General features: G+C 45.2%; 2 protein-coding genes across 2 annotated transcripts in view; one reads left to right on the top strand and one right to left on the bottom strand.

The window, feature by feature from the left end:
- Positions 1–26,126, bottom strand: part of MTOR (mechanistic target of rapamycin kinase) — a 121,456-nt gene that overhangs the window by 48,694 nt on the left and 46,636 nt on the right. The window contains exon 28 of the mRNA XM_061160412.1: positions 25,867–26,012. Within this exon, the coding sequence (XP_061016395.1) occupies positions 25,867–26,012 (146 nt within the window). The remainder of the gene's footprint in view (positions 1–25,866; positions 26,013–26,126) is intronic.
- ANGPTL7 (angiopoietin like 7) lies at positions 14,050–20,612 on the top strand. The gene is made up of 5 exons (XM_061161226.1): positions 14,050–14,647; positions 16,926–17,026; positions 17,601–17,795; positions 18,477–18,675; positions 18,881–20,612. The coding sequence occupies exons 1-5, from the start codon at positions 14,278–14,280 to the stop codon at positions 19,048–19,050; spliced, it is 1,035 nt and encodes a 344-aa protein (XP_061017209.1). The 5' UTR covers positions 14,050–14,277; the 3' UTR covers positions 19,051–20,612.

The raw sequence follows: 26,126 nt of genomic DNA, 5'->3' as shown, positions 1-26,126 counted from the left end.
ACTCAGCCATAGAAAGGAATGAATTTGAGTCAGTTCTAGTGAGGTGGATGAACTTAGAGCCTGTTATACAGAGTGAAGTAAGTCAGAAAAACAACTATCGTGTATTAACACATATATATGGAATCTAGAAAACTGGTACTGGTGAACACATCCGCAGGACAGGAACAGAGACTCAGACACAGAGAACAGCCTTACGGACACAGCAGGGGCAGGAGAGGATGGGATGAATTGAGACAGTAGCATTAAAATATATACATTACTATTACGTAAAATAGACAGCTAATGGGAAGTTGCTGTATAACACAGGGAGCTCGACCCAGTGCTCTGTGACAACAGAGAGCGGTGGGATGGAGTGGGAGGGAGTTTCAAGAAGAAGGGTTCATGTCTACCTATGGCTGATTCATGCTGATGTATGGCAGAAACCACATAACACTGTAAATCAATTATCCTCCAATTAAAAAAATAAATAAGTTTGAAGGAAAAAAAAAAGAATCCACCTACCAATGCATGGGGCACAGGTTTGGTCCCTGGTCCGGGGAGATCCCACACACCTCGGGGCAACTAAGCCCAGGTGCCACAACTACTGAGTCCGTGCACCACAACAAGAGAAGCCACCACAATGAGAAGCCTGTCCACAGCAACTAGAGAGCAGTCCCTGTTCTCCACAACTAGGGAAAGCCCGCGCACAGCCAAAAATAAAAAGCAAAAAGAATTTGAAAGACAGAGTGCTAACAACTGTAGATTAGGGAAAGGAGAGACAAAAATTCCTCTCTTTTCAACTCTGGTGCATATGTGCTAAGTTGCTTCAGTTGTGTCTGGCTCTTCCATGGGCTATACGTAGCCCACCAGGCTCCTCTGTCCATGGGATTCTCCAGGCAAGAATACTGGAGTGGGTTGCCGTGCCCTCCTCCAGGGGATCTTTCCAACCCAGAGACTGAACCCACATCTCTTATATCTCCTGCATTGGTAGATGGGTTCTATGTCACTAGCACCACCTGGGAAGCCCCTTTCAATACTGGTAGTGGGAAGTGTGTGTGTGTGTGTATATATATATATATAATTATTATAATAATAAAATTATTTTTTTAATTATATATAATTTTAAAAATTGGGAAGAGGGTTTACAATATCAAAATGATACTTTTGCCTATGCATATTCTGTATAAATGCATATTTTAGACACAGTGTTAGTCAGAGTGATGATACAGTACTGTATTCGGCTTTTTTACATGACACAGGCATTTCCCATTTTATCCGGGGCCTTCACAAAAACTTTTTTAACAGTTGTGTAAGAACATCTGTGCTGGATGCCATGTCTGAATCAGTCTCTTGGGCGCACCCTCGTGGCTGGGTGAGAGCAGCACTAGTTAAGCCACCAAGGTGTGGCAGGAGCTCACAGGGGATTCGTCCTGCAGATGTCTGCAGGCTTGCCCCTGGGAATCAGAGCAGCTGCCCAGAGGATGGACACAGGGTCCAGCAATAAGCTGGACAAGCTGTCCCATTTCACCCATCACTTCCAGCACCCCCTGGCTGGATAAACGGGGCCTAAACACCCTAGCACAACCAGCGTGAGGCACTAAGAGGCCGCAGAGCCCTGAAGTGTCAAAGCACACGATTTGTGCTGGCCAGGTTTGCAACCCAGGGGCCTGTCAGAGGCGTGTTGTAAAAATGATGAATGGCTGTCACATTTCCAAGGCTCTGGCTGATTTAGGGAGCCACTGGCAGGCGCATCACTCCCAGCGTGTCAGCCAGTTAATTACTTCCAACTTTATCTTTCTTGTCAACACTTCTTGACAAATTGGCCATTATCTTTTTATTCTACAACAATGAGCACTGCTTCTTTTCTGGTGAGGTCTGGAGGATTTTCTCCTCCTTTTTGCTTCTTCATATCCAGAGTGAAATGAAGAGATCTGAGAGAGAATATTAGGGAGAAGAAGCTGTCAGGGAAACAGAACAAAGTGGGGAGGGCGGACAGACGGAACCCAAAACTTATTTTCAACTACCTTGACTCAAAATAGAGTAGATATTTTGGGTAAAAATCCATCCTGATTTCTTGGCTGCTGCATGTCCAAGAGCTCTGACTCAGGTTATTATGTGGATGAAGTTGGGAAACAAAAATTAAATGAGCTGGCATCCAGGGACTTGGCAGCTCTGAACTCTCCACACTTATAACTGTGTGAGCAGACATGCCCTGGCCCTGTGCTCTGGTACAGAGTGAGGCCACACTGTAGAAATACTGATGCCCGTCCTGGAATCGGGAAAAGGAAAATATGCCTACCTTCCTGGTAAGGAAAAGCTGACAGATGAGGACTACAACACACTCTAACTGAATCACCAAGATTCACAGCCAGTGAGATGTCCAAAAGAAGCTGGAGAGACCAATGGTGTCACCACTGACACTTTTCACTGTCACTGGGACAGACTGTCAGAGACAGCCATGGGGCACCCACTGTATTTCATCAGTTCCAGGATGCACACTTAATATCTCTGAAATCATAATACAGCTTATGATTCAACATTTCAGAGTACCATGACCCAGCTTAATTGCCAGTAGTCTGCCCCCCATCACACAGGTACATAAAAATCAGAAGCACCTTTGCTAACTCACCATAAGAGTGGTCCCTTTAAATCTCTAGCCATTCCTGGGGATGAGCTAGATGCAGTGGAAGGGCAGAGGTTAACTACTGACCAACAGCAAGCTTTTCATTGTGTTCATGGGGTTGCTGAAGCTGAAGCTCCAATACTTTGGCCACATGATGGGAAGAGCTGACTCATCTGAAAAGACCCTGATGCTGGGAAAGGTTGAGGGCAGAAGGGGGTGACAGAGGATGAGATAGTTAGATGGCATCACTGACTCAATGGACATGAGTTTGAGCAAACCCTGGGAGAGAGTGAAGGATGGGGAAACCTGGCCTGCTTAAGTCCACGGGGTCACAAAGGGTCGTAGACAACTTAGTGACTGAATAACAACAGCAGCAGCAAGCTGCGCCCTTTAGAATGTCATGGGTGCAATGGAAGACCCTCTGTCTTTCTGGTAAGCTCTGGGAGAAACCCCAGGTCTCTGCCCTTTGTATAGCTCCTCATTGACAGCCAGCTTTCTGCACTGAAAGCAGTTTTCCTTGGAGTTGGTAAGATGCTCTACAGAGGCAAGCTATTGTAAAGTGAACCTGTAAGAAGTCTTCAGAGTGGCCAGAAATAAACTTAAGCTCTACTGGTGACTGGTGAGGGACCTGGCCTCTTGGGTAATGGCTGGATGTAAGGGCATTAAAGAAAAAGGTGGGGTGAGAAAGAAAGATACAATCTGTGCTCGTGCTCTGGCTACACCGGGGTTTCCTCTGTCTGCCCCCTCTTTGCTGCCTGGAGCTTTTCTACAGGGTACAGATTCCTAGAGGAACACTGGCACTTCTGAAGGCAGCATGAGTCGAGACATTTGGAATGTGTTTTTACCAAGAAGAGAGGAGCTTTGAGCAAATCCTCCCCCCTGGACAAAGTGTATTCTCTTCCAGCAGAGGAGCGGGAAAGAGAACAAGACTGTACCTTTTCAGGAAGCCAGGAAATAACTGTAAAGGCTGGGCTCATGCTTCCAAGCAACACAACAGACACCTTGGGAACATATGTTTAGAGTTAAGACAGAGTGGGCTTGTTTGTCATCCAGCCCCTTGTCTGTAGGCTGTAAAGCCCAGTCACCCTCACTGTTAATTGGTTGCTCAGGCACAAACTGGCTAAATTTCTTTAACATTCTCAGAGAGTTACAGGCCATTTCCCGTTAGTGCTGCCTAAGTCAGGGAAGCTAAGGCCCAGGCCAAGGGGATGTCTCTCAGTCCCTGGGCAACTGCACACGGACTTGCCATCTTGTCCTGCACCCTGGCTGGGATCTGTCTCTGGTGAAGATTGATTCTGTACAATTACAAGGTAATGTCTGTGTGATTCCCCTTTGCAAACAGGCAAGATCTGTTAGGTTCCTGGATTAATTATGGGGAACACAGCTGCTCAGACACACGACATGTTACTTTCTCTGTCTTTCACATGAACCTGTGTGTGTGGCCCCTCAGGCTGTGATGAGGGTTAACTGACAGGCCAGGCCCATGCAGGGTCATGCTATCACATATGCCATTCATAAAGGCCTTCAGAATAAACAGGGGCAGGGAAAACCCTACCCCAAATGCCCTGAGGCCCTCTCACTCATCTTCATATGTAACAAAAGAGGTTGCTACTGTTTGCTTTAGTCTCTAACTCTTTTGCGATCCTATGGACAGTAGCTCACCACTCTCCTCTGTCCATGGAATTTTCCAGGCAAGAATACTGGAGTGGGTTGCCATTTCCTTCTCTGGGGGATCTTTCCCATCCAGGGATCGAACCTGTGTCTCCTGCACTGGCAGGCGGATTCTTGACCACTGAGCCACTGGGGGTGAGATGCGAACTGATGATTTCGAGGGACACAAAGTGATTACACAGTAAAGACGCTACTTCAGGTTATTGGTTAAAAAAGAAGCCCGAACCAAATGATCTCAACTCTTCCAGTTCTCACTTTCTTTGACTTTATAACTAAAACCTATGGAAGAAAATGTTAAAGCAGGAGAGAAAACAATGCCCTGCAATGAAGAACTCACCATGATGAAGACTGGCAATGACCATGGAGAGAGATTCTAAGCCTCCACAACACATGCTTATTTAGGGGCAGATAATCTTCTGCTGGGAAGTCAATCTTTCAATTGGCAAGTATCTCTTTTGTCCCAGGCTTTGGCCTAAGTGCTGGATGCTAGAGCTACTGTGGTAGATGAGCCAGGGCAGGTCTCTGCTTTCACAGAGCTTACAGGTCAGGGAAGTAGATAAGCAAAACACAAATAGAAATAAGTGCTGTGCAGGTAAACACCCTGAAGAAGACAGCGCACAAAGATGGAAAATAGCACAGAGTGTTATTTTAGATTTAGGTGGGCAGGGAGGTTTTTCTGATGAAATGATAATCCATCACCTAAATTAATACTACTTCAGATTTGCTAGATATGGACTATGTGTCAGACACAATTCAAAGTGTTTTATAGCTCATATAACTCAATAACAAAAAAACAAACAACCCAATTGAAAAATGGGCAGGAGACTTAAATAGAAATTTCTCCAAAGAAGACATACAGTGGCCAACAGGCACATGAAAAGATGCTCATTATTGCTGGTTATTAGAGAAATGCCAAGTCAAAACTACAACAAGGTACCACCTCACACCAGTCAGAATAGCCATCATTAAAAAATCTACAAATAATAAATGCTAGGGAGGGTGTGGAGAAAAGGGAATCTCTCACACTGTTAGTGGGAAAGTAAATTGGTAAAGCCACTATTGAAAACAGTATGGAGGCTCCTCAAAAAACTAAAAATAGAGTTGCTATTTGATCCAGCAACCCCACTTCTGGGCATATATCCAGATGAAACTATACTTTGAAAAGATACAAGCACCTCTATGTTTATAGCACCACTATGCACAACAGCGAAGACATGGAAATAAATGTCTATCAACAAACAAATGAATAAAGAAGACATGTAATACTGCATGCAATGAAATATTACTCAACCATAAAAGGGATGGAATAATGCCACCTGCAGCAACATGGATGGACCTAGAGATTATCACACTAAGGGAAGTAAGAAGTCGCTCCATCATGTCCAACTCTTTGTAACCCCACAGACTGTAGCCTGCCAGGCTCCTCTGTCAATGGAATTTTCCAGACAAGAATACTGGAGTGGGATGCTATTTCCTTCTCTTAGGGGATCTTCCTGACCCAGGGATCGAACCTGGGTCTCCCACACTGCAGACAGTCTCTTTACCATCTGAGCCACTGTGGAAACCCCAAGGAAAGTAAGAAAGAGAAATACAAATAAGTGTATCAACAAAATGGAAACAGACTCACAGACATAGAGAACAGACTTGTGGCTGCCAAGGCGAGGTTCCGGGGAAAGGAAAGATTGGGAGATTGGGAGTAGCAGATGCAACCTATTACATACGGGATGGATAAACAAGGTTCTACTGTATAGCACAGGGACTGAGTGAAAGTCGCTCAGTCGTGTCTGACTCCTTGTGGACCCCATGGACTACACAGTCCATGGAATTCTCCAGGCTAGAATACCAGAGTGGGTAGCCTCTCCCTTCTCCAGGGGATCTTCCCAACCCAGGCACTGAACCCAGTCTCCCGCATCAGGCACATTCTTTACCAGCTGAGCCACAGGGAAGCCCAAGAATATTGGAGTGGGTAGCCTATTCCTTCTCCAGCGGATCTTCCCAACCCAGGAATAGAACCGGAGTCTTCCGCATTACAGGCGGATTCTTTACCAACTGAGCTATGAGGGAAGTCCATGTAGAACTATAGTCTATATTCTGTGATAAACCATAATGGAAAAGAATATGAAAATGAATACATATATGTATAACTGAGTCATTCTGCTGTAAAGCAGAAATTAACATAGCACTTTAAATCAACTATACGTCAATCTAATTTAGAAAAGTGTTTTAGGGGCATTATTTATTTTTAAAGAAACTTTCTGACTGAAGTACAACATACAATACAAGAAAGTATATACTTAATTGTATAGCTTGATAAATTATCACAAAGTGAAGTTACCATTATAACTACAAACCAAACCAAGAAACAGAATACAACATACTGCCAGCACTGCAGAAACACTCAAGCTTTTTCCCATCACAGCTTCCCTCCTCATCCTCAGAGGTAGCAATTGTCTCACTTCTGACACAACTGGTTAGTTTCACCAGGTTTTGAACTCTATATAAATACTTGTCATTACGTTTACAAGATACATCCATGTTGCTGCATGCCATGGTAGCTTGTCTTTTTATTGCTGAATAGTCACTGTATGAACCCACCACAAGTGAACTATCTTACTGTCGATGAAGGTTTTAGGTTGTCTTCAGTTTGGGGCTATAGGTGACATTACCACAAACGTTCCTGTTTGTGTCTTTGCTCATCTTTCCATTGGGAACAAACCTCGTAGTAGAACTGCTGAGTTTCAGGGCATGTTCAGCTTCAGAAGATACTGCCAAACGGCCACTGTACATTGCCAGTGGGAGGACATAGGAATCTCAGACACTCCACATGTTTCTCAACACTTGGGATTCAGTGTTTCCCATTTCAGCCATTTGGGCTGGTATGTAAGTTGCATCTTATAGTTTTAAATTTGAGCTTCCCTAACGACGAATTAGCTTGAGCAGTTTTTCATGTGTTGACTGGCTTTTTGGATATAATCTTTTGTGAAATAAGTACTGTTCACATCTTGCGCCCATTTTTTAACTGGCTACCTTTTGTCTGTTTGTTTGACAAGAGTTCTATATATACCCTGGATATAGTACACACAGAGGAATGTACAGGAAATACCTCATTACCTTTACACTCTCTTCATGATGGTTTTTGGTGAAAAGAGATGACTCCTTGTATTACATGTGATAAAGTTTTCCTTTATGGTTAATGTTTTTCAAATCTTCTTTAAGAAATCTTTGCTTATCCCCCAAATGCTGAAGATAATATCCTATGTTATCTTCTGGAAGCGCTCCTGTTTTCACATTTAGAATGTAAATCTCCAGAACTTGAGGTTTTGGGTGTGGAATGGGGTGAGGGCCAAGAGCCTTTATCCCCCACGAGGCTATGGAATCGACCCAGCAAAGCTCACTCTTCTGTCATAAACCAAGAGTTGACAAATGTGTGGCTCTGTTGCGGGACATTCACGTCTGCTCCATTCATCTGGTCGTTTACCCTGTGCCAATACCACACTGACCTAGTCACTGGCTGCAGCTTTAAGATAAATCTTGAACCCTAGTTCTGTAATGCCTCCAAATTTATTTTTCTTTTTCAAAACTGCCTCAGCTATTTTTAATCTTTCGCTATATTTAACTTAGTCTTCACAAAAACCCTGCAAAACAAAGTAGTTATAATTTTTTTAAACTAACATTTTTTGGGGGGCCACACTGCATGGCATGAAGGATCCTAGTTTCCCAACCAGAGACTGAACCTGGTCCCCTTGCAGTGGAAGCATGGAGTCCTAACCACTGGACCATCAGGGAAGTCAGGAGTAGTTATAATTTTTATCCCATTTCATGGAGTGGTCAACTCAGAGGTTAATTTGCCCCAGGGTCATATAACTATCAAGTGATGAGAGGGATTAGAACCCAGATTTATCTGATTCTAGACCTAAGACTTAGAAGCCCTTCAGATACTGCTTCCTTAATCCTCAAGCCAGATGAGCCCTTCTGGGCATTTAATATGAATGAATTATAATGTTAAGAAATTCCAATGTTCTAAGCCACCAACTTCCAGTTAAAAATCTTGTTTGGCAACTACAAAGAGCCACTGTCCTGGTGAGACTCGAGAAAACAAAGCAAGAAGTAAAAGCTTCCCGGCTTTCTCCCACAGCCCCCGTCTCCGGAATACAAGGGCCCAGGGGCCCAGTGCCCCTCCACTCCTCCAGCTTTCATTCTGGCCACCACTCCTCTTCCTTCTCGCCCCCCAGGCCACTCTTGACTACTTAGGTTGTGTAAGCCCAGGCTTTTCATATAGCTGCACTTTGCCTCAGGATGTTCTCTCCAAACTCTGGCTACCTCTTCCTTAAAAAACAAAACAAAAATAAAAACAAAAACACCACAAACTCTGGGTATCAGGCCTTCCAGAACCTCATCTGGGTTGGGCATTCCCCCTCTGCTGTGTCCCCGACTCCAGCCTGTCAAACAGCCCTGTAGTTCAGCCATCTGTCTCTCCAACTAGCCTGTGAGACACGTGAAGCTTCAAATTCCTAAAAGGGGTCAGAGACAGACTTTTTTTGCTAAGTGCTATAATTACATGGTAGACTCTTAAGAGGAAGTCTGAAAGAAATGGTTTCTGATAAGTCCAGGGTCCACTCTTGGGGTGCATGTGTGTAAGCCCAGTCATGTCCGACTCTTTGAGACTCCATGGACTATAGCCTGCCAGGCTCCTCTGTCCACGGGATTTTCCAGGCAAGAATATTTGAATGGGTAGCCATTCCCTTCTCTAGGAGATCTTTCCAACCCAGGGATCAAACCCACGTCTCCTGTGTCTCCTGCATCGGCAGGCAGATGCTTTATCACTGTGCCACCTGGGAAGCCCACACTCTAGGTATGAGAGGCAAACTAGGAGGCTTAGGGAAGAGGTGGCCATACCTTCTGTGATGCACCTGGGCTTTGGTCTGAGAAAGAAATAGGACTAAGTGGTAGATAGGTCAGGATTAAATGGCCACATGTAGAAAGGCAGCTGTGGCTCATAGAAGACTTCAGAAGTAAAACATGACCATGAGCACACAATTCAACTAAGAACAAGGCAGGTTCTTCTGAGATGAATTCATTCAACAAACTGAGAGTCTGGCACTGAGGGCAGCTGCCCCTCCCTCACCAGTTAGGAAGCACGGTGTAAGAGCAGGCTGGGGCAGGAGTACACTGAAAAACAAGGAGTCTCTCCAATAGGAACATTTTCAAGAAAATGAGATAGGAAGTCCACACTGGGGTAGAAGGAAAGACCACCTCTAGGCCCTTCTGAGCTCTGGACTCCCCAGGCTGCTCAGATACCTCCAGTCCTTGGTGCCATCCCAAGGTAGCACAGCCAAGAATGTAAGATTGATTGACTGGTTGGTTGGTTGGTTGGTTGGTTTTTTGGCTGTAACCTGTGGCATGCAGGATCTTAGTTCTCTGACCAGGGATTAAACCCAAGCCCCTGACATTTGGAGCACAGAGTCTTAACCACTGGACTGCCAGGGAAATATCCACAAGCTTTATTTTCATAAACATCTTTCCCAGGAGCACCAAGCTGACCCTCTTTCACCACCAGAAAAATGGAGAAGAGGAAAACTGTACAGTGTCCAACCCAGGTTTCCATATTTTCTTAATTAATTTCCATTTCTTATGGCCACTCTGTTCACCAAAGGGCAAAGAAAGGATTAAAAGCCTCTCAGAGAAGGAAAAACCACTCTAGTCTTCCACATTTGTTCTGGTTTTCTCTACTGGCTTAGCTGTACTCAAAACAAGGACTTATTTTTCCTTCTTTTAGAAATTCAGAATCTAGGACATTTAGGGTTGTGGATGTTTTGGAGAATAGATCTTCTGGCATGGGATATATGCCTAATTAGCTATTTTTCTCAAAGGAGGGGGGGAGGGGGGATTGAGATTTGGGCAGTTTAGATAATTTAAGAAAATCTTCAAATAAAAAAAGCTTCTGTCTCCAACTTATGCCTTATGTTAGAAATAAGTTTCCAGAAAAGAGATGTCAGAGAGGAGTACTCATGCTAAAAGTTCCTACCTTTCCTGGAAAGGACTGCTTCATGGGTTGCTAATATGAATGACTTCAGAGTGCCTGAAGAACTATGGACAGAGGTTTGTGGCAATGTACAGGAGGCAGGGATCAAGACCATCCCCAAGAAAAAGAAATGCAAAAAGGCAAAATGGTTGTCTGAAGAGGGCTTACAAACAGCTGTCAATAGAAGGGAAGCGAAAGGCAAAGGAGAAAAGGAAAAATATACCCATCTGAATGCAGAGTTCCAAAGAACAGCAAGGAGAGATAAGAAAAGCCTCCCTCAGCGACCAGTGCAAAGAAATAGAGGAAAACAATAGAATGGGAAAGTCTAGAGATCTCTTCAAGAAAATTAGAGATACCAAGGGAACATTTCCTGCAAAGATGGGCACAATAAAGGACAGAAATGGTATGGACCTAACAGAAGCAGACGATATTAAGAAGAGGTGCTTAAGAAGAATACACAGAAGAACTATACAAAAAGATCTTTACAACCCAGATAATCATAATGGTGTGATCACCAACCTAGAGCCAGACATTCTGGAATGCAAAGTCAAGTGGGCCTTAGGAAGCATCACTATCAACAAAGCTAGTGGAGGTGATAGAATTCCAGTTGAACTATTTCAAATCCTAAAATATGATGCTGTCAAAGTGCTGCACTCAATATGCCAGCAAATTTGGAAAACTCAGCAGTGGCCACAGGACTGGCAAAAGTCCATTTTCATTTCAATCCCCAAAAAAGGCAATGCCAAAGAATGCTTAAACTACTGCACAATTGCACTCATCTCACACACTAGTAAAATAATGATCAAAATTCTCCAAGCCAGGCTGCTTTATTGACTATGCCAAAGCCTTTGATTGTGTGGACCACAATAAACTGTGGAAAATTCTTAAAGAGATGGGGATACCAGACCACCTGACCTGCCTCTTGAGAAAGCTGTATGCAGGTCAGAAAGCAAGAGTTAGAACTGGACATGGAACAACAGACTGGTTCCAAATTGGGAAAGGAGTACATTGTCACCCTGCTTATTTAACTTATAAGCAGAGTACATCATGAGAAATGCTGGGCTGGATGAAGCACAAGCGGGAATCAAGGCTGCCGGGAGAAATATCAATAACCTTTGATATGCAGATGACACCACCCTTATGGCAGAAAGTGAAGAAGAACTAAAGAGCCTCTTGATGAAAGTGAAAAAGGAGAGTAAAACAGTTGGCTTAAAACTCAACATTCAGAAAACTAAGATCATGGAATCTGGTCCCATCACTTCATGGCAAATAGATGGGGAAACAGTGGAAAACTTTATTTTCTTGGGCTCCAAAATCACTGCAGATGGTGACTGCAGCCATGAAATTAAGACACTTGCTCCTTGGAAGAAAAGTTATGACCAACCTAGACAGCATATTAAAAAGCAGAGACATTACTTTGCCAACAAAGGTCCACTTAGTCAAAGCTATGGTTTTTCCAGTAGTCATGTATGGATGTGAGAGTTGGACTATAAAGAAAGCTGAGCACCGAAGAATTGATGCTTTTTCAACTGTGGTGTTGGAGGAGACTCTTGAGAGTCCCTTGGACTGCAAGGAGATCCAACCAGTCCATCCTAAAGGAAATCAGTCCTGAATATTCATTGGAAGGACTGATGCTGAAGCTGAAACTCCAATACCTTGGACACCTGATACAAAGAACTGACTCTTTGGAAAAGACCGTGATGCTGGGAAAGATTGAAGGCAAGAGGAGAAGGGAACGACAGAGGATGAGATAGTTGGATGGCATCACCAACTCGATGGATAGAAGTTTGAGTAAACTCCGGGAGCTAGAGATGGACAGGGAGGCCTGCGTGCTGTGGTCCATGGGGTCACAAGGAGACGGACACGCCTGAGCGAATGAACTGAACTGATTCATTTTTTGGCCAGATATGAATATCTATTCATAACATTTTTCTGTTTGGGCAGGAGAAGTGGCTACTGGAAAGAATAAACAGAAAGCTGGCCAGAAAGCCGCAAAGCACCTTTTTTCCAGGATGTTCTCTACCAAGACAGCAGGGTCACATGTGATGCCGCACAGGAGTGTGTGACACATGGTTTGAGCTCAGAGTCGTTTGCTGGGTAGGAGATCATCTTGAAGATGCTAGTGGAGTTTAGCAGACCCTGGTGAACCTGGTGGTTGTGGCCAGGTTCACCACGGTGAAGTGAACACCATGAGCTAAGGCTGCCACAGCCAGACATATACCAAGAGAGGGCAGGGGTGGGCTGACGGTGCCGGTGCTGAAAAAGCCCTTTTGAGCAGTGACAACTGCCACAGGGCCCCAGCAGCACCCTCACTCCTAGGCAGGCACAGAAGACAGGAGGTAAGCAAACCAACCCTGATCCACCTGATCCACTCCTGCTTTTTGATTTACAGGGAGGAAAAAAAAGTGTCTGGTAACTCCAGCTGCCTGAAAAGAAATGACTTTCTGAGAAGCAGAAGCCCTGACTAGAAAAGGGCTCTGGGCATCACGGCAGGAAGGAGGGCCTGAGGCCAGACCTCACGCTCGTGTGTGAAGGGGCCACATGGAATAGCCACAGAACACACAAGAACTTGGAAATGTACCTGGAAATGATAAGCGTATGTTCCAAAGACAGTTACCATGTACACAGAGAGGGACCTTTGTTTACATTCTTAGTGAAAAGCTCATTTTAAAGATTTAAAATGTGCTGAAAACCCAGTCTTTTCCCCCATTTGTTTTCAAAGGAGGAATTTCCTTTAAATACAGGACATGAAAAATTATAATATCCCCATTTTCAGGGATATAGATCATATATAATGAATCTGCAAACCATATTCCATAGGAAAAGGGAAATGAGACTCTAGACGTGCATTATTAGGCCATGGGGATTCTTTTCTCTACATTTTAACATACTTTCCAGGTTTAGAACCTGGGCTGTGGCTGGGCCTGTTTCTTGCTCTGCCTGAAGACCATGGACATGCGGATGCCCATGTAGGTACCAAGTCCTGTAGGGATCATGCCCTGCGTTTTTGCCCCACTGTCATCACTGACACATACGTGACAAGAGGCTAACACTGGCCCACTCTTTATTGAAAGAGAAAGTATGTAAGAAGACAGACAACTGGGTAAACCCTGTGAGTACAAACTACAAAGTCCTTTTTCACTTCCTGAGAACTTTACTTTATCCTCCTATTTCTAAAGCTTTTTCTATGTTAGAAATATTCAAATGTGAGATGGCATTAGATCCTAGCCAAAAGAGGGTTTTGTAAAATACTGAATGCTGATCAGAGAAAGGAATAACCAGCCTTGTTAAAAGCACACTCAGAAGGATGCCAAATTAGACTAGAGCCGTGTATAAACAGCATGGATTGCATTAATAGGTCTCCCGGGGTGACTGGAGAGTCTTATCCCCACTCTCTTTGCCTACCTTGTGCTCACCCCGTGGTTATGTAACCTTTAGAATGGAATCTGGAAATTCTTTTGACCCTGCCCTGCTCACTGATAGAGCTGAGCCAGTGGCTGGCAGGGGCACAATCTAACAGGCAAAACTGGAAACACACGAACTCAGTCCTCTGGTCTCGGCCCAGAGACTGTGCAGGCAGGGAAAGAAAGACGCGCCCCTGTCTCTCCCCTCCCCTCCGCTGGCCTAAGTTTGCACTGACTTCACCCAACAGGCACCTGACCCTCCCAGATGAGCTGGGAGGGGCTAAAGCACCATGCTCAGCCACGGTAGGGGTGGAGGTGCAGCAGCAAACGATATTTAAGATGCTCAGTTTGTTGAGCATTCAGACTTGGGAAGAAAAGCTACGGGCTACCCAACTGAGCTGCACTTTCGGAAACGCGAGTTTTGAGAAAGGCAAAGAAAGAGCAAGGAGAGAACAGCAAAGTGGTAAGTCCATCACGAGCCAAAGTCTTAGGTTCTAATTTGCCGCAGCTTTGTACACCTCAGCTAGGCACAACTAGGTTCCCCCGAGGAGAGCCTTCCTCACCCAGGCCCACGAAAGATGCTGAAAAAGACTCTCTCGGCCGTGGCGTGGCTCTGCATTTTCCTCGTGGCCTTTGTCAGCCACCCAGTTTGGCCACAGAAGCCCCCTAAGCGCAAGACCCCGGCAGAGCTCACTGCGGCCACCTGCTGTGAGGAGGCAAAGGCACTCCAGGCCCAGATCGCCAACCTGAGCAGCCTGCTGAGCGACCTGGGCAAGAAGCAGGAGAGGGACTGGGTCAGCGTGGTCATGCAGGTGATGGAGCTGGAAAGCAGCGCCAAGAGCATGGAGACACGGCTCACTGAGGCTGAGAGCAAGTACTCCGAGATGAACAACCAGATCGGCATCATGCAGCTGCAGGCAGCACAGACGGTCACCCAGACCTCAGCAGGTAAGGAGGACGCAGCCTCACGCTGCTCGCCACCTCCCCCTCACACAGCTGAGTGCCTCCCATCTGCAGCCTTGCTTCTAGGTGATGTGGTCAGAACGCTCCCTGGGGTTTCTCGTGGAATTTAGTTTCTTGGGTACGTGCCACCGGCTCTGATTTCTCTTTTGCAAGGGCTTACAAAGTATTTGTTTTGATTTCTAAGATGCTGTAAATTTACCCAGGTCTCTCTTTACTCCTGCAATGTTTCGGCATATTGAAAGTATGAATCGCACATCCTGGAGCACAGAGAGATCAGGTGGTCTGCCCAGAGTCACACAGCCAAGTCTTAGAAACAGAGCTCATGTATCGACAATCAGTCCATTTCCTTGCCCAGAGCTGACCAGCTGTCCCCTCGGTCCCAAGGAAGTAGGAAGGAACACCAAAATCATAACATCTCTAGAAGCAAAGTTTTACCAAAAACAGTTTTCTCGGGTTCCTGGGCTTTAGTGGGCTGGGCAATAATGGAACTTGGCTGTCCTATTGGCCAATCTCACTCTTCTCATTGGCTCAGAATTAAAGTGCACAGACATTGCCCAGGGCATCTAAGGAGTCCTTTGTGTTCAAAAAGGACTGGTTCCTCAAGGTTCCTCAACTCTGCATTTCTATTTTTTTCTTCCCCACAATCTTAAAATTGTCCCCAGTCATACAGGAAAACGCAATGCTGAAATTCGCATTTTTCAGTAGGTCCAAAATAAGATACGTTTACTACTCTTTTCTTCTGCAAAACAATTCTTGGTTTCTAGTTAGCTTGGCTCAGACAGGCCAGGTGAATTTACTGTTTAGACAGAAATTTGGTTTTCTGAAAATATCAGCAAATTATTAGTTACAAGGAGCAGAGTCTATAGATATGTCATTTCTTACTGACACAAGAACAGAGTAAGTCACTGGTAATCCTTAGTTCAAATGAAGAAAAAGTTTTAACTGGAAATTAAGCCTAAAAATTTTGTGTAAATCACTTTCTCAGTATGTACTTCCTGACCCTCAGCTTGGGATAAGAAAGGTATTTTCAGGCCATTTTTCAGACAAGTGAGTCCTGATTTGGGTCTGGGAGATGAAACAGATACGTAGGTGGCCAGGGAAGGCAGAGGAACCTGACCTGTACCACCTCCAAACAGGTCAAGGAGCTTCTTGGGTGTCAAGTGCAGCTCCATTGCCAGGCCTCATCCTCCTACTGCCCAGGCCCTCATTCCTTACTTCCCTTCTCTACTAGCAGGTGTGGGGGCACCTTTACACTCTGTAAGGAGTTAGTCTCAGAGAGAGCAGTAACAGGAAGTGAAGAACTCTGATGGTGAAGACAAGGGTTTCCCATTTCCCCTCTGCAAAGCACTCTGCCTCAAACAATTCCCACAGTGGAAGAGTCACCATCTGCCAACCGTGTCCTCTTCTCGAAGGCTGAGTGCAGTGATCACCAAGAAAAGAACGCCCAGAGAGAGAGGCAGGGAGCATCTCCTGGCCAGGCAAGGGTTTCTGCTTTCTGATCCTATCTGGAGAGGCTGTCCCTTCCACAGTGCTCTATGATATTCAGAACAGGAGACACAATCCATCGTAAGGCACTAGCCCCCAGGGCAATTGAGGAAACATTAAAATCAACCCCAGAGAGAAAGCCAGCCTGCCCAAAGCTCTCATTTCCTTGTTTTAATAACAGTGCCAGGGGAAGGCCTGCAGGGGTTCCTTAGACTGTCTGCATTTTCATTTATCGAGCAGTGTTGGATTAAGGTGGAGAAGATAAAATTATAAATCTCTGCTAATAAGGGACCTGGTAAGCAGTAGTCATTACCTCTGAAAAACAACAAAACAAAAGAGAAACAATAAAACCAAACCCTCCGAGATCCTCACGACTTATCTGGGAATAGAGGTTTGCTGTCCCAGAAGTTGAATCCATTAAACAGTAGCATCTGTTAGTGGCCCTCACGCATTGTAACGACCCCAGAATTCATGTCCTAGAATCACAGCAGGATAATTTACTTCAGCACAAACCTTAAGCCTGTTTGTACTGTTGTGCAACTCAGGTGAAGGGCTTCCCTACCTCTCAGCCCTATCACCAGTGAAGCCAACGCACGCCTATTCCAGACCTTCTGATATCCATGTCTCCCAAGTCTGGATGCTGCGCAGGAATGAACACTCCTATGAATTTTGTGGTAGAAGGAAGTCTCCCTTTTAAACTTTCAGTGTAGATGTAGCAGGGGTGCGGCCAGCCCTGGAACCTGGGCCTGGACGCTCACCCTGTGGCTCACTCCTGCAGATGCCATCTACGACTGCTCATCCCTCTACCAGAAGAACTACCGCATCTCTGGAGTATATAAGCTTCCTCCCGACGACTTCCTGGGCAGCCCTGAGCTGGAGGTGAGGTCATCGCAGCCCACTGCCTGGGTTCTGTCATCTCTTTTCCACCCACTCAAAGGCTGGGGACAGCAGGGCTAGTCAGTCTAAAGAGCGGGAAGCTCAAGACAGGGATGCAAGCACACCAAATACTAGACAGCGATCTAAACACTCCATTTACAGGGGGAAAAAGTCCAGGCATCTGTTTGGCTCCTTCACATCACTACCAACACTAATCCTTCTGATGTGCTCAGATCACGTTCTCACCACAACCTACGTGCTGCGAAGTCTTGCCACGGCCCAGGGCAGTTGCTCTTTAGAGGAGAAAACAGAGAACATGTAGGGAGCATGTCAGAGGATCTGGATGCTTTCCCTTCAAACTCTACATGCACTTGCTCTCATCCTCAATTTTGATCTTTCTCAGCAAACCGCCAGCCTGCCCAGCTTGCCAATACTGGCGAGAATTACTACCTAGTGAGCCACTGGCTGTGGAATGGCATATGGCCATCAACTGGGGGCAAGAGAAGGTGAGAAGCCATGCTCAGGCTCATGCTGCCTGTCTTGGCGGGTCCTGACCAGGGCGTCCCCTCCGTTCCAGGTGTTCTGTGACATGGAGACTTCAGGTGGCGGCTGGACCATCATTCAGAGACGGAAGAGTGGCCTCGTCTCCTTCTACCGGGACTGGAAGCAGTACAAGCAGGGCTTTGGCAGCATTCGTGGGGACTTCTGGCTGGGGAATGACCACATCCACCGGCTCTCCAGGCGGCCCACTCGGCTGCGCGTGGAGATGCAGGTGAGCACGAGGCGCGGTCCCCAGGACTGGATCAGGGCTGCCACGCCCAACTCCGCACAGCTCCGGGGGTGTCATTCCTACTCCTTTTCACCGTCAGCTGGGATACTTACTATGGTGGTTTTCCTGCAGGTTGCAGTACAGTTGAGGAAGAATAGGTTTTTTTTTAACCCCTGTATTTTTCACAGAAGTGAGGCTGCAGGTACAGGAGAGGCCAGACTCAGGCCAGAGCAGAGGAATCCAACAGTCAGCTGGGCTCAAACACTGGTCCCTGCCCTGGCCTGGGGTATCAGGACCTCTGCAAGCAAACCTTATTGGTGTCAGTTGGTGATCTTCCTTAAAGGCCCTGAAGCGTCACTATATTCTCAAGTTACTCTTATAACACCTCAGAGTAGGATACAGCAAAACTCAGGTCTACACTTCACAGACAGAGGAAGAGAGAATGAAGGGGAAGAGAAAGAGAGACTAATCAAGCCGTATGGGGACTTAGGAGGGAAGTCTGATCTAGGACTCTTGCTGTCTGATTCCCAGGTTAGTGTGTTAAACCAGAGACAGACAAGTAAAGTCTTGCTACGTTCCCTGCAGTGAGAAGACGGATGGCTGTAGCTGGAGAGAGAGAAGAGGGGCAGGGTGGTATGACAGGAGGCCCTGCCAGTTTTTCTAAGGCTCTGCCTCCCCTGACAGGACTGGGAGGGCAATACGCGCTACGCCGAGTACAGCCACTTTGTTCTGGGCAACGAACTCAACAGCTACCGCCTCTTCCTGGGGAACTACAGTGGCGACGTGGGGAATGACGCCCTCATCTATCACAACAACACAGCCTTCAGCACCAAGGACAAGGACAATGACAACTGCTTGGATAAGTGCGCCCAGCTCCGCAAAGGTGAGAGTCCGGGTCTGGCGGTGGGAGTTCAGAGGCAGGGCCACAGTCCTGCTGGAGGAGAAAGAGTGGATTTTCAGCTGCACAGTCAGTTTTCTGGCTTTGTACTCCTTTGTGACACTGACCCTAATGGCTTCAGGACATCCCTGCTGCCCAGGGTGTCAGTGGTCTCTGAGGACACTGGAGCACTGACTGTTTCCCGTCGCAGGTGGATACTGGTACAACTGCTGCACAGACTCCAACCTCAATGGCGTCTACTACCGCCTTGGGGAGCACAACAAGCACCTGGATGGCATCACCTGGTACGGCTGGCACGGCTCCAGCTACTCCCTCAAACGAGTGGAGATGAAAATCCGCCCGGAAGACTTCCAGCCATAAAAACGGGACTGTTCTGGAGGAGGACTGGAGGAACCGGAGGCTGGGAAAAGGGCAGAGGAGGAGAGGGAGGGAGTCTAGAAAGGGGAGGGATGGGAAGTGGCCTATCATCTTCAAGGAGAGGGAGAGTTTCTTAGGAGGACAAGACTCTGTGCTGAGGATGTTAAAGATAGTGGGAGGAAGTATTTAAACGCAACAGGTCCAGACACACACTTCTCAGGGGGCTGGCCTGAGGGGGTTCCCTGCCTGTCCTGACATAGCAGCAGCTTCTTTTTTCCACACAATTTTTCTGTGGAGGAAAAATAATTGTGAGTTCATTTTAGCCATTTTCCCTGAGGCCGAGGCGATGTGAGGGCAGAAAATGAACTGTATTACTTTGACTTTCTTGGGTGTTAGAGAAAGGAGTGAAGTGGGTGGTGGGAGCGAGGGGCTTCCATTTTTAAACCCAATGAAATTACCTTCGGTCTACACACTTTTTTTTTTTTTAAAGACAAAAACTGTTTGGCTGGAGGTGAATGGACCTAAGCTGGAATTGAACGGAGGAGGCTCCAGGGTTCTGGGCCCTGCACTGGTCTCTGAGCACCTCCCCTGCTCAGCCTCGATCAGGCGCAGCACTGAGAGGCACGGAGTAAGCCCAGTGGTGGCAGGAGCTCAACTGGAGGGGAAGATAAGTCCCTGTGGACACTCGCACAAAACTGACTTAAAATTTTCTCAGTCAATACAGATACATCTGTTTTTATTTACTTTGTGAGAAAAGGGATCAAAAAGCTTCCTCTTTTATCTCATCTATAAAAAAATGGCTGAAACAGGAAGGTAAATGGCACCATGGTTAATAAATAATTCATGCTGCATATAAATAAGCATTTTGCTCTGTAAAAATAAAATACTGTAGTTTGTTTTCAATGTTCAGTTTTTTTCTTCCTTCTACAATAAACTCTTTTAAATTGTGTTCCTTTTAAAATGATTACTATTACCACTGAGGGCATGGTGAAGTTTTAAGTGAAAAGTGAGAGTGAGCCATGAGAAAGAGACTCTGGGTATGCTGCAGTCTTCAGGGAAACCCAGGGAGGAGCAGGAAGCCGAAGACAGAAAATCAAGGGAGAAAAAGGGCAGCAGGAGCTTGACGAGGTCAGACTCTGGTCTACCCCCCTGACCCCCACAGGGGCCAGGGCCACTGCCTGGCTTCAAAATATTCTGCAAAGCAACACTCCTACTTTCTACTTGAGCAAACTTATATACATAGAGGGAAAAAAATATCTTTAGTCTTAGGAGACGCCAAATAATTTTGACCTTCAGGAAGTAATTTTTCTTTCCCAAAAAGAACCATTCTCTTGAACCAGTCAGGGTAAAGTAAGCATAATTCTCTAACTCACTATTTTCTAATGTACTAGGGTCCTTTGATTGTTGGGAACCCACTTGACCTTAAAACCAAGATCATCAGGATTTTCAAAGAAGTAAAGTGAGTAGAGAATAAGTATACTAAAGCAGGGCTTCCCATGGGACAGGCAGTCAGACAGAAACTTCCTGAAGCAGGCAAGGGATCTGAGATGCTCAGAAGCGGGCACAGTACTGCTTGGAGAGAGGAGAAAACGATTAGGAGATGAAGAGAAGGAAGAGTACAAGATGCTTAGGGCAGAAGTAGCTAGTAATTCTCTCTCATGAACTATATACCCCACAACTAAAGAAAACGGAAGCTCTAGGCAACAAGAACTAAAATAAGTAAGTGGGACTACCTCAAACTAAAACGCTTCTGCACAGCAAGAGAAGCAATAAAAAAACTGAAAAGACAATCTACAGAACAGGAGGAAAATATCTGTAAACCATAATACTTGGGTTAATGTTTAAAATATATAGAGAACTTACATGACTGAATAGCAAAAAAGCAAATAATCCAGTTTAAAAATGGGCAAAGGACCTAAATAGTTCCTTTTTCTAAAGAAGACGTCCAAATGGCTAGTGGGTACATGACCAGGTGCTCAGCGTCACTAATCACCAGGGAAAGGCAAAGCATAACCACAGTGAGATACCAACTCACATCTGGGAGGATGATGATTATTAGAAAGACAAAAGATAGTAAGTGCTGGCAAGGAACTGGAGAAAAGGGAACTGTTTGTGGGAATGTAAATTGGAATAACCACTATACCAGTCTGGCAGTTTCTCAAGAAATTGAAAACAGAACTACCATGTGATCCAGCAATTTTTCACTTCTGGGTTCATATTCAAAGGAAACAACATCACTATCTTGAAAAGATATCTGCACTCCCATGTTCACTGCAGTATTATCCACAATAGCTAAGAGACGGAAACAACCCCAAATGTACTTTGGGCTTTCCTGGTGGCTCAGTGGTAAAGAATCCACCTGTCAATGCAGGAGACATGGGTTCAATTCCTGATCCAAGAAGATTGCACATGCCGCAGAGCAACTAAGTCCATGTATCAGAACTATTGAGCCAGTGCTCTAGAGCCTGGGAGCCCCAACTACTGAAGCCCGTGCGCCCTAGAGCCTGAGCTCTGCAACAAGAGCAGCCACTGCAATGAGAAGTCTGCACACCGCCACGTAGATCAGTCCCAGCTTGCCACAACTAGAGAAAAGCCGGCACAGCAACAAAGACCCAGCACAGCCAAAAACAAATAAATACATAGCACGTGTGTGTGTAAATATATACACACATATATAATATGTACTATTATTCAGCCACAAAGAAAGAAATTCTTCCATTTGTGATAACATGGATGAATCTGGAGGGTATTAAGCTAAGTAAAATAAGATAGAGAAAGACAAATAACATATAGTATCACACATGCAAAATCATGTTTTTAAAAGTGATTTCATAAAAATAGAGACTAGAATGGTTGTTGTCGGGGGACAGGAGAATGGGGAAATGTGGAGATATAGGTCAAAGGGCACAAACTTTCAAGATGAGTAACTTTTTAGGATCTAATGCACAGCATTAAATCTAATGCACTATAGCTAACAAAATAGTTTTGTATATCTGAAATCTGCTGAGAGTAGATCTTAAGCATTCTCACCACACATAAAAAAATCAGTCATGTAAGGTGGTTATGTTGATCTTAGTAATCATTCTATAATGCATATCAAATCATTATGGTATACATTTAAATATACACAATTATATTTGTCAATCATTCCTCAAGAAAGTTGGGGGGGACAAAGTACCTATATTAATCAAAACCTATAGTTCTTGAAATTGACTCATATTTATATAGATATGAAACTGAATAACTGAAATAAAAACCTTTTTGTGGCAAAGTTAATGTCAAAAAAAAGTCACCGTAAAAAAAACAAAAACCAAAACACCAAAGCCCTAATTCAGCATCTGTGGTTTACCTCACCCTTCTGAGAAAATGTCTGAGAGACGAGAGAAAGCAGGTGGAAGGAAAACACAGAATGTAACCCACAGAGGTGCAGGTTCTGACAGCAACAATCACTTTTAAAGCATCTTGTCTGGGGCAGGGTGACATGGATTCCAAGGACTTGAAGGTGAGCACAACACAGCCTCTACCTTCAAGAGGACAGAACTACAAAAAGGAGAGCTCAGCTCTCCTAAAGGTGAAGAGCACTGTGTTCTGACACACCCTGCAGGGTGTGTGAGAGAAGGTACAAAGGGTGCGAAAGAGAATAGGACTGATGGGCAGTTGGCAGAGCTGATGCCAATTGAAAGCGCTGGAATTTTCTCAATCAGAAAATTTTCTTAAAATGGGATAACATGTCAGGGGCTGGTCAGTGAGAAAACCAGTTTTGATCAGACCCTCTCTTCTATTTCGGGTTGAGAAAGAGAAGCAGGTGCTGTGGACAGAATCTCCCTGATGCACCCCCCAACCCTCCATTCATATTTTGAAGGCTAATTCCCAATGTGATGGCATTTGGAGATGGGAGCCTTTGGGAAGGGATCAGGCCATGAGTGTGGAGACCTCATGAAAGGGATTATTGCCTTTATAAAAAGACCCCAGGAGACACACAGGGCAATCAACGACCCAGAAGAGGGTCTTGCCAGAACCCAACCATGCTGGCACCCTGATTTTGGACTTCCAAGCTTCTAGATTTTTCTCCTAACTGTGAAAAATAAATGATGTTCAAGCTACCTGGCCTATGGTAATTCGTTACACAGTCCTGAATGAACTAAGAATGAGCAGGACACCAGATCTTATCCTAATGCTAATATGCCAAGTAAAAACTGTGCACATGTGTAAGTTCAGGAGCACATGTGTTTCAAAGTACCTAAATACTCATTTAACTCTCTGCTCCCCAAATAAGCAGTTATACTCACTGATAAATCCAGCTTTGAGAGGCTGTCAGCCCCAGTTCGGGGATTACATGTGGATTTAATGTGTCCTGGAGCAGGTAAATAAAAAGTTCAACAGGTAGGACGACAGATTGATCCAGTAGCAAGAGAACAGTACTGTCAGCACAGCACAACTTTTTATAATAAAAATAAAAACTAAGAATCAATTGTGCAAAGATGTTTCTGTGTACGATTAATCTGATTGCTTCAAAAAGAATTTAAGGCAGTTGACTCAAACATGTATGAAGTGAAGTGAAGTGAAGTGATGTCGCTCAGTCATGTCCGACTCTTTGTGACCCCCTGGACTGTAGCCCACCAGGCTCCTCGGTCCATGGGATTTTCCAGGCATGAATATTGGAGTGGGTTGCATTTCCTTCTCCAGGGGATCTTCCCGACCCAGGGATCGAACCCAGGTCTCCCTCATTGTAGGCAAACGTTTTACGGTCTGAGCTACTAAACTTTAAAATAAATGACAAATGCTGAAGAGAAAGTAACAGAAGGAAAAATAAAATTAGAGAAGGGAGGAGGGCAGTAGAAAAAACAGCTAAGATGTCTGCAATGTGATACAGGTGGGCCAGGAATTGAGCTTTGAGATCTCTAGTAGCCACGGTGAGGAAGGGAAGCCAACCTCTTACCGAACAGCAATGCCTCCAAGACAAAACCAAAGTCTTGGAGGAGGGTCTGGGCCCTGGGAGGAGTGTCTGTGAGGACTGGGGTAGTGCTGAGAGCAACTTCTGAATAAGCAGCTTAAGGCTGTTTCTTAAAACTTTCTTCACTGAATATGACAGCATAATGTGGCAATGGTGCTGAGAAAAAGCAGTTTTAGAAATTCAGCAGGAAAAGCTACAAGTAGAAACAAAAAAGATGGGTACCGGGAAGATACAGGAAACCAACTGAAGGGCTGAGCTTAGCTCAACCTGAACCAGCTGAGCTGAACCAGACTTGGAACCAACCAGAGTGTAGAGGCCCAGGCTTCACTGGGACCAGAGGTTTTTGTTTGTTTTCTTAAAGCCAGTATCAATCTGCAAGGAATTCCAAAGATGTATTTTCAATTACTGGAGAAAGGAAATGGCAAGCCATTCCAGTATTCTTGCCTGGGAAATCCCATAGACAGAGGAGCCTGGCAGGCTACAGTTCAGAGGATTGCAAAAATCAGAACAACTCAGCGACTCAACATTTTCAATCACACTGGCTTTAAGAAGTTAAATGACCTTCTGGAACACTTTTCCAGGCCTCTAACTACATCTTCTACTACATATCTGCATAAACACTAATGCTTCAGTGATTGTCTCAAATATGGAAAAAACTGGGGGTTGGATGAGGGAAATTTCAGAGAGGTATCGAACAGAAAAAGGCAAGCAAGGAAATCAGTGTGCAAAAACTAGTTAATTAATGTTGAGTCACAATATTCAGCTATGGGGTCTTCTTCCAGCTATGACGCAAGATTGCATTGTATAAGCCAGAGATGGAAGGAAGGAAGGAAGGAAGGTGTCTTCTTCTGCCTAATTTGAAACTGAGGCCTACCCACAGGATGGCACATTTATAACCGTTCCTGTGTGGTATTTTAGAAATCAGCATTCTCTCCAAGTCCAATTTATTTGGGCAAAAACACGCTTCTATCTCTATCTTTTTGGTCACTTTGTAAAACACTCAAAGGAGCAGAGTTTAGCATTTACTCAAAAGCAGAGTTAGCAGAGAACTTGGTTATTTGATTATCCTTTCAAATGAAGGGAGTGCCACTCACAGCAGGCTGTTTCAGCTACAGTGGAGGTCCTGATTAGCTGCATGAGTTTTCCTAAACTATTTGTAGTGAAATAATCTACCATGTTAGCATTTACATGAAGATAATTAGATCTCGGAGTTAATATTCTCCGATAATCATTAGGGGAAGTAAACAATTCTCTAGGAGCTGTGGAGCTAACATTTAAGGCTGCTTGTAATTTCATAACAGTGAAAAATTTATTAAACAACCTATTTTTTCCATACCCAGAAGACTCAAAACCTTATGACAGAACATAAGCAAATGAGAAGAAAAAAACCACCGGATTTCAGACATGGCTCTGCCTTTTACATTTACAGCACTCCACGGAGGAAGGCTCAGGTACCAACATATTTAGTCAATAAAACCCTAGCCTGCCTGTGGGTTGTCTCTGAGGCACAGAAATCAGCTCCTACTCCCAGGCCAGAGAGCGCGGTCTAACCCAGACATAAAATCTATCTTACCTAGGCTGCTCTGGCCACAGAACTGCTTTAGGCTGATTTCATCAGGACAAGTAAGCAGAGGTTGGAAAAGAACAGGAGCCCAGGTGTTAAGGGTCAACAGAAGTGACAATTCTGGCTAGAGTACCAGGCAAGGTCACCTGCAACCACAACTCATTTACACATGTGGCCAGACCTGACAGCAGATTTGACAGAGCAGAGGTCTCCAAGGGCCTCCAGGGAACTGGCACCAGGCAGTGAGAGAAGAGAGGTCATGCGAGATGCAGGCATCAAACAGAAAGGATTTGTGGCCTACCTGATGAGAGACTCGAGAATGGCAGGGGTGGGACCTTTCTGGAACTCCAGTTCTTTGTAGTGCAGTGCCTTGGCGTATGCTCGGCACTTGGCAGCCCTCTCGCCCAGCAGGACAATGCCATTGTCATCTCTCAATGGCAGGGGGCCCTGGAGGAGAGCAGAACCCCACACCATAGGAAACAAATGGCAGACAGGCACAGGCAAGAGTGGGCTGTGCAGTGCTTCCCCTCCTCCCACCAGCTGGTTCCCTGACAGGCTCAC

Source organism: Dama dama, chromosome 14 (genome assembly GCF_033118175.1).
Source record: "Dama dama isolate Ldn47 chromosome 14, ASM3311817v1, whole genome shotgun sequence".
NCBI classification, from domain to species: Eukaryota; Metazoa; Chordata; class Mammalia; order Artiodactyla; family Cervidae; genus Dama; species Dama dama.
This window is presented reverse-complemented; position numbering and strand designations above follow the sequence as displayed.